Source organism: Nematolebias whitei, chromosome 9, assembly GCF_014905685.2.
Source record: "Nematolebias whitei isolate Nwh7 chromosome 9, NemWhi1, whole genome shotgun sequence".
Taxonomy (NCBI): Eukaryota; Metazoa; Chordata; class Actinopteri; order Cyprinodontiformes; family Rivulidae; genus Nematolebias; species Nematolebias whitei.
In genome coordinates, this window is record NC_056506.1 from 1,907,691 (window position 1) to 1,916,929 (window position 9,239).

Here is a 9,239-nt window from a genome sequence, read left to right on the forward strand (position 1 = left end):
TATATATTCATATATATTTATATACATATATATGTATTTATATATATTCATATATATTTATATACATATATATGTATTTATATATATACATATATATTTATCTATATATATTTGTAGATATAAATATATATATATATATGTATATAAATTAAAACTGATGAACCAGATTCTACAAAAACCCTAGATTTAAATTTTCATAGGTTTTCATCATCATTTGATGTATTTGCACTCATTGTGTCTACTTTTAATTTTCATTTTAAATGTGTGGTTTCCTTTCTTGTTCACATATATACATTTTATTTTTAGCTTTGCTTTAAAGTTCTTGTTTTGTGATTTGTACATTTGTGAGTTAAAATAAAGTTGAACTGAAGGTCGTCTCTTTTCTTTAAACATGTTTGAGGGAAATATTCCTGAGATCCAATAGTTTTGTGTCTTTTTATGATTTTCAGCTGAGTTAACAGTCATTAAAGTGAAAACAGGATTTCATGATGAAGCTGGCACCGTCTTTTTTATTTTTTTTAATCTTCAACGCTCTGCTGGTCTCACTGATCCTCTCCTCCAGAGAGGAGGAGGCTGGGAGGCTCATCCTCCCAGCTCCAGCTCAGCTGGTGACTCAGAGCCTGTTCCAAGACTCCAGCTGCGCGTAATCAATCCACCTTTATTTCTACAGGTAAATCCCATTGAGCCTCGAGGACTCATTTACAAGAGAGACCTGATTTAACAAAGAAAGATGACAACAATGGACAACAACAACAACAATAAACAGTTATAAAAGCATACTACAGTTTGTTTGTTTTTTTTTTTGTTTGTTTTTTTTTAAACAAATAGGATGGCTAAAAGGAAAAGGTAACAAAACAAAAAACAGCTAGATTCCAAGACAAATGTAGAAAACTAAAAACAGGAACATGTCAGCATTGGTCCCTGCCAGGTGTCCAACAGATTCTTAAAGACACTTAGAGAGGACAAGGTCGAGAGATTCAAATCTTTTTGTAAGATATTCCAGGAAACAGGAGCGGAGTAGGAGAAGGCCCTTTTGCCTAGTTCAGTCCTCACTGAGGGAACACTGCAGGTAATAATGTCCTGAAAGCGCACGCTGTAGCTGCACTCACACAGAGACATGTAGGAGGAGATGTATGAAGGCAGCAGACCAAGAAGTGATTTAAAGATGAAAATGTACCAGTGAGAGAGTCTGTGTGAAGTTAATGATGTCCAGTTAACCAGTGAATACTGGGTGCAGTGGTGGGTACGATAATCACAGCCAGTTATGAATCTTAGTGCACCATGATAGACAGCATCCAACATCTGCAGCATCCAACATCTGCAGCATCCAACATCTGCAGGGTTCTTGTAGGAGCGCTCATGTAAATAATGTCACCATAATCAATTGAGGGAAGGAATGTAAACTCCCTAAACAGGTCTCTCTTGAAAATGAGTTCTCGTGGCTCAATGAGACTAACCTGGATAAATAAAGGCTAAATGAAAAAAAAAGAAAAAAAATGTCACAGATACAAGGTGTTTTCTAACATTCAGGGTTAGACAGGATCTGTTTCTGAAAAAGAAACCCAGTTTAACTTTCAGTTTCTTTACCAAGTTTTCCACATGGAGCTTAAAAGAGAGATGTGAGTCGACCAAGATACACAAATATTTATAGGAATCAACAAACTCAATGGGGACACCATTTGAGGATAAAATCGGAGGAAGAACTGCTGGGACCAACTTCCTATTTGAAAAAAGCATCCCTTTGGTTTTGTCGGCATTTAGGACAAGTTTGAGACGAAACAAATCAGTCTGGATGATGTTGAATGCAGATTTCAAAAGCTGGAAAGCCTTAGCAACAGTTTTAGCTCGACAATAAACAACTGTGTCATCAGCATAGAAATGTATGGATGCATTAGGGATGTTTTTAACTACATTATGTATATAGATTGTACAGAGGGTGGGTCCTAAGACTGAGCCTTGTGGTACACCATTGTTGACTGTTAAATAACTGGAGGAAGTACCATTATGTTGAACACATTGCCTCCGGTCTGAAAGATAGTTAGAGAACCAACCAATGGTGTGATCTGAGAAACCGATTTCTGAGAGTTTATGACACAAGATGTTATGATCCACAGTGTCAGAATCTTTAGACAGGTCTAAGAAAAGTGCAGCACAATAATCTTTAGCATCCAGTGCTTCAACAATGTCATTAAGAACCTTCAGTGAAGCAGTGGTTGTGCTGTGTTGTTTCCTGAAACCAGATTGATGTGGAGGTAAGATGTTAAATGAGTCCAGGTCATTTTTGATTTGAGAGTTTATCAGTTTTTCTAGAACCTTGGCTAAAATGCAGAGTTTAGAGATTGGTCGATAGTTGTTCAGTGAGGTGGGGTCACCTCCCTTCAGCAAAGAAGAACAAAGGCTGTTTCCAAGTGTCTGGATGGAGTTTTGTCTTATGGAGAGATTGAAGATGTGGGTCACAGGGACTCTGATGATATGAGCAGCCAGCCTTAAAAAATAAGGTGGAAGTTCATCTGGACCTGCAGATTTTTTAGGATCAAGATCTTTTAACAGTTTATTGTAATCATGAAGGTCCGACCCACGCAGACAGGCGGACAGAGACGGGTCTGCGACGAACGGTGGAAGCGATTTTAAAAAACATTTTACGTGTAAAAAAATAATAATAATTTTTAAATCGCTTCAGCAATTTTTTAAAACATTTTTTGTATAAAAACAAAATGTTATTTTATTTAAAAATCGCTTCCAGCGTCCGTCCCAGACTGTCCAGTCCGCCTGACTGCCGGGTGGGATCGGGATTCAGCCTTCATGATTACGCGCGGCCGGGGTCTGGCAACGTCCACCTGTGAGTCCCCATCTCCAGCTTCGCAGTGACCTGCGGAGCTCTGAGCACACAAGGCTGGTATCTGGAACCCGAGCCTCCGAGTCGGCACATCGAAGGATCTTCCGCGGTGACCAGCTGAACTTGGAGCCGGGGAGATGACGCCCTGCCCGGTCTGGCGCTCGGAGGCTCCGGAGGGAGGATCGGGGTACACCAGCAGAGCTCCATCCAGCTTGCTCTGAATTATGTTGTCGGCCACCAAGCACAAAAAATGCCAGCACATCAGCATTAGACCAAGATGTTGTCAGTATTGTTTTTAAAATCTTTAAAATAAGTCCAGCCGCTGCTCCAGTCTGAGAAATTGCAAATGACGGATTATTGTTTTGAAACGTTTCTGAAGGATCCAGTGACTCCGCCCCCGACTCCGCCCCCGACCAATCAGTGACCGACAGTGTTCTGACGTCACGTTTTTGTACCTCTTCGTACCGGTTAGAACCACAGAGCCAAGGGTACTGAAAATAGTAACAGGTGCTAAGTACCGGTACTAATGGAAAAGCCTCAGAACCGGGCCAAGTAGGGTCGAGTCGGCCCGTACCGGTACTAATGGAAAAGGGGCATAATAGAACATTTAATAGTAACTGTGAAGCAGCAGAGACCCGACCCCCAAGACCAGAGGCAGACGAAAAAGGGGGGACCAGAGCCCAAGACCCCAGGAGGGACCCCGACCGCGGAGCCCCCAGGGCCACCCACACAGGACGAACCACTCACCCACCCCCCAGAACGGACCACAGGGGAGAACCGGAAGATCCCCACCAGCGACCACATACAGTGACCCCCCGGGGCCAACAGCGACAAACTCATAGGCCTCCGTCGGAACCCGCCGCACCGATGTAGGTCCAGGTCCGGGCACCGAGGCCCGGGCACCGAGGACTCACACCACCCAGGCCAAGGCCCGACAGGGCCAGAGGACCCGAGCCCCACCAGGCAGAAACCAGGCCGAGCCGACACAAGCCCAAGCGCCCAGCCCCCGATACCAAGGGCCCCAAGCGCGCCGGCAGGCAAGGGCACACCCCACCAGGGGGCCGCGCGATAGGGGCACGATGCCAAGCACCCCCAGTTGTATTAAAGAGGGGGCAGTCCGAGTCTCGGCCTAACAAATACCCATTCATACACAGACACAATCACACAATCCCAACCTCAATCTCACATTCACTCACTCAAAGACATACAATAACGATACATTTCATTCTTATTCCCGATACGCACTCTATACCCCCCAGGTCCAAGACATGTACCCGCCCTCTACAGGGGGCAGCCCATGCCCAAACCCAGGAGGTAAACCCATTCATTCTCGAGCGGAGAAGAGCCAATACCCCAGACCCGGCCCAGGCCATGCCCAGCCGACAGGACACCCCCCGACCATGAAGAGGACACGCCACCGACCACCCCCACACACCGCCAACAACCAAGCACGCGCCCCCAGCCGACCGCCTGCCAGGCCCCGGCAGCCACCCCGGCCAGCGGGCCAACCATGGCACCCAAGAGCCAAGCTCAGGGGGTCCAAACAACCCCAGGGAGAGCACAGCGCCAGCACCGCCCACGGCAACCCCCAGACCCTGAACCCCCACACAGTCCTGGTCAACACCCGACGGCCTGCCCTTCTCCCGGACCCCACCCCCGGAATGGCAGTCAGGGAACTAGGGGGGGGAGGAAAAAAAATAAAATAAAAAAAATAATAATAAAAAAATAATAATAAGACCCAGACACATACACCCCCGCCCCTAGATGTGCTGTTGATGTGTGTTGTTGTATAGTGCCATTAAAAAGGAAAGAAGAAGGAGCAAAGGCTGGCATGATGCCCGTTTCCCCTCCACCCCAACTCTATCCAAACCCTAGTGTCTAAATGCAACCATTGTAAGTGAGCACAGGCACAGGGGGTGGGAGTAAGGTCATCCCACCACCCATAGCCATGTGCCCACCTCAAGTTCCTATATGTGAATGGCATGAGGATGTTATGAATGAATGTCTAAGGTGTACAATAAAATTGAGTCCCAGGTGGCTATGGTCAACAAAGATGTAAAATTGTTGCAGCACACCCGAGCCCAAACAACCCTAAATGTATGGAATTGAAATGCAAATGAAATGCAGGACATGGCATCTACAAGTCTTAAAGTAAAAAAAAAATCCTGAGCGTGAAACTTTTGTGTGTGGTGGTGAAAGAATAAAATCATGACATATTACCAACGTAGGGCTGGACAATACGGACAAAACTTTTATCAAGATACATTTCTTAATTTCGGTCAATAACAATATAATTTGATATTGATATAAACAATATAAAAGCCTCAGAAAAACTGCACAAACTACAAAAAGAATTAAAGCTGCAAGCAGCATTGGAGGCCCTCGCATCAAAGCGCCACTCTGGACTTACGACGACCCCGGGAGCTCCAGCTAGTCCACCCAGTCATCATCATGAACGCTCTCGTGCCAATCCCGCACGCGTTCACCACGGGGCGCATTTCACAAATCTTTAACATCGCCTTCCGTCCATGTCGTTACTTGTCCAGCTGCAGGTCTTACAAGTATAGGTGAAATCTGACCTTCCAGACAGGAGTTATTGTGACTTCCTGTTTTGTGGCGAATGTTTGACAAGCACTTCCTTTCTGATTTTCAACATGTCGTGTGGTAATCAACAGTTGGCGAACAAAGTTTCACTCTAACGTCTCACACAGTGTGAAGCTGGAAGTGTCATCCAATAATCAACAGTTTTTTCTCTGAGTAGGTGGGGCTTAAGTGATGCCATGAATCAACAATACCAATGTGTCTACAATGCTCACTGATGCAGCACAAAAACTCAGGTTCAGATTGGACCATGTATCACTGAGATATAACTGTTGGAATAATGTAGGGGGTGCACTGGAGTCAAAAGTTAAACAACAATACCAGTGTGTGTAGAAGTGCTCACTGATGACGTACCCAAAATCTGGCCTAGATCGGATGATATATCACTGAGATATAACTGATTAAACGTAGGGGGCGCACTTGAGTCATATGTTCAACCACAACATCAATGTGTGTAGAGTGCTCACTGATTATGCATAAAAAATCTGGTTCAGATCGGATGATGCATCACTGACATATAACTAGTGAAATAATGTAGATGGTGCTGTGGAGGCTATTGGCCACTTATCATGGCTTCCTGTTCAAAGGGTGGATAATGATCGATCATAGTGATTTTGGTGCACCTCGGCTGAAATCTGTGTGATTTAGAGCAAAACGTATTGCAACGGCGTCACTTCTTAATTCGCCACGCCCACATCCTCAAGCAAAAATGATTTGCGCTTTAAATCAAGTCAGACCATATTATCTGTCTTCTAACACAAGATCATCCTGATTAGGTCAATGGTGTCAAAGAGGGAGCATTCCAAGTTAAAAAAAGAGACTTCCTGTTTCAAGGGGGCGGGGCTTTGATGACGTCAAAATATGACCACAGAAGATCGTCGGGCATCCAACAGGGATGACTCATGCCAAATTTCGTGCATTTCGGTCTTTCAATGTGAAAGTTAGTGTTTGGAAATTTAAGATATTTCTTATTTAGACTGGTTTTATGAGTTTGATCTGCTCAGAGACGGGATAATAATGAAATTATGACCCGGTTCTGACTGGGTTAAACTGGGCCAGCAAACTCTTAAGAGAGTCTCCCTGATCATTCAATATCTGGCAAGAAATAGTTTAATCAGTTTGCCACATCACTAGAAAGGCTCTGAAGCACCGTCTCATATTTCCTAACACGTCAGTCCACATAAGACCACACTTAGCCACGCCCCCTCATACACTGACAAGTTGAGCTCCGCCCTTCTGCGAAGGGCGGAGTCTAGGACCCTTTAAATTAATGATGACACGAGACATCGGGGCTCTTCCGGTTCTGTGAACGCATCACAGGATTGTGTAGAGTCCAGCGCTGTGAAATTGTAATCTTCTCCTGCCTATTTTAATATAATTGATAAAACTCAATGGACATTTCCTTGATTTATTGATTAGTATGAGTTGCCATTTCTGAGAGAGATAGAACCAGGGGAAGCGGTGGGGGCTGGCTGAGGGTTCAGGGTGAGACGGGAAGCCTGAGGCCCACAGCTAGCCGTAGCTAACTGCAGTGACTGACGACCCGCAGTCAGCTCCCATAACGCAACAGAAATTTATGGTGTGAAGTGAAACTTTGAGGCCCAGCCACGCCCCCTTTAACATCTACGAAAACGCAAGCTTTAGATAACTTTTATTCTCCAATGTCTTAAGGGCATATCAACCAAGTTTGAAGGCAATCCTTCAAAATTCCTAGGAGTTCGTTAAAACTCGCAATTAGAAACACCCAAAAATGACCCATTGACCAAAATGTCTGACTTCTTGTTGGTTTTGGACCAGGGCTCCAAGAGACTTTTTCATAGGTCCTGAGAAGATACAGATGTTCACCGAGTTTCAGAATTATCGGTCAAAAAATGACTTGTTGACAATGTCGGTTTTATCTTTTTCATAAAGTTCTGCTACAAGTTTTTGTCTGAAGTGTTGACGTGATGTTGTAGCGAGGCTCAGTAACTTTAAAGTCGGCGCATCAACAACAGAAACGTAGATCCAGAGCTTTAAAACCTTCTGCATCTTGTGTTATTGATCTGGGCCGATCTGAATTACCTGATAAAGGCTGTTTAAATGATGTTATCGCTCTTTGCAACAAGCTGCTAGAAGAGACGTTCACGTTCGGATGATGTCGTTTCAAGTTAAGTTGGACGTGTTGCTGCTGCAGATCCAGTCTCCATGAAACGACGTCGACTCACAGCTTTGGATTTGTTCACTTGTCTTTTAACAAGAAACATAATGTTCCCAAACAGGAGACCACAACGAGATGCTAGGCTGCTAATGCTGCGCGTGCTGCAAGATAATAGCGCCGTGCTGAAACACGCTTAGGAATTTTAGTTCCGTGGCGCATAATCTCTCGTTAATAAAATGTAATTAATAAAAAAATAACCGAAACGGTACGCAGGTGGACCGAACCGAACGTGCCGCACCGAAACGGTTTGGTACACCCACATGTACCATTACACCCCTATACATCACCGCGGGGGGGAGTTCTTCCCACCAGAGTCTCCACTCTATCTATGCATCTGCCGTTTGACCACAAATCTATCAAGAAGAAAGCGCCACACTTTTCAGCAGACAGAGTCCTCCATACACGATGTCTGCACCATCTCCATCAAGGACTTTTTAGCCATTTGTCTAATTTAGTGTATTTCTTTAGTCATACAGCTGAATGTCCGAGCGCATTGTAGCATTCAGACAAACATGCCCACAAACTTCTGACCAATCACATAATACTTGCACTTTCGTCTGTGAGAAGATGTTTGGCCCAAGCCCTGTGTTGCAAAGGGCTGTGTGAAGCTACTCTGAGGACAAAATAATACGATGTTCATCACACAACTAGGTCAACGACAGACGATTGTGCTGCTTCAGATAGAGCATGCAGGGCTCTGACAGCTGCATACTTGCTATAAAAGTGCAGAACTAAAAGAACTAAAATGAGTTGCATGAGCAAAGCTACAGCAACAAGCCTTACCATTTTTTCCTCTGGCAGTATGAGAGGTTTTGGCCTTGCCGTGTCCTGTTCCCTCGCCGTGTCTGCTGACAGGACTTTCGTCTGACCGCCGCAGCACCTTGTAAGGGGGCATGGACTCCGCTGAGCTGTCGCGCACCTTGTTGAAGCGCTGAAGGCTGCTGAACTGGCTCTTTGGCAGGGATTTATGGGGCTAGAAAGGGGAGCACATAGACACATATGTTGGTGAATGTTCAGTTTTACAGCAAGACGCACCAACTTACTGTTAACAGTAAAAAGTCCAACTCATACAGTAGATAAGTTAATGTAGTCATCACTGCTAATAAATCCTAAAACCAGGGGGACTGCTCGATCTAGAAGCTGGAGAACAAACGCTCTGTCTCTTATAAAACACAACTGAGACTTTAATAAAACACAACTGAGACTTTTATAAAACACAACTAAGACTTTAATAAAACACAACTGAGACTTTAATAAAACACAACTGAGACTTTAATAAAACACAACTGAGACTTTAATAAAACACAACTAAGACTTTACTAAAACACAACTAAGACTTTACTAAAACACAACTGAGACTATACTAAAACACAACTAAGACTTTACTAAAACACAACTAAGACTTTACTAAAACACAACTAAGACTTTACTAAAACACAACTGAGACTATACTAAAACACAACTGAGACTTTAATAAAACACAACTGAGACTTTAATAAAACACAACTGAGACTTTAATAAAACACAACTGAGACTTTAATAAAACACAACTGAGACTTTAATAAAACACAACTGAGACTTTAATAAAACACAACTAAGACTTTA

General features: G+C 44.0%; 1 protein-coding gene across 2 annotated transcripts in view; it reads right to left on the minus strand.

The window, feature by feature from the left end:
* LOC119414937 (WW domain-containing adapter protein with coiled-coil) overlaps nt 1–9,239 on the minus strand; it is a 140,300-nt gene that overhangs the window by 130,076 nt on the left and 985 nt on the right. For both annotated transcript variants that reach the window (XM_037682057.1, XM_037682056.1), the window contains exon 3: nt 8,418–8,607. In XM_037682057.1, the coding sequence (XP_037537985.1) occupies nt 8,418–8,607 (190 nt within the window). The remainder of the gene's footprint in view (nt 1–8,417; nt 8,608–9,239) is intronic.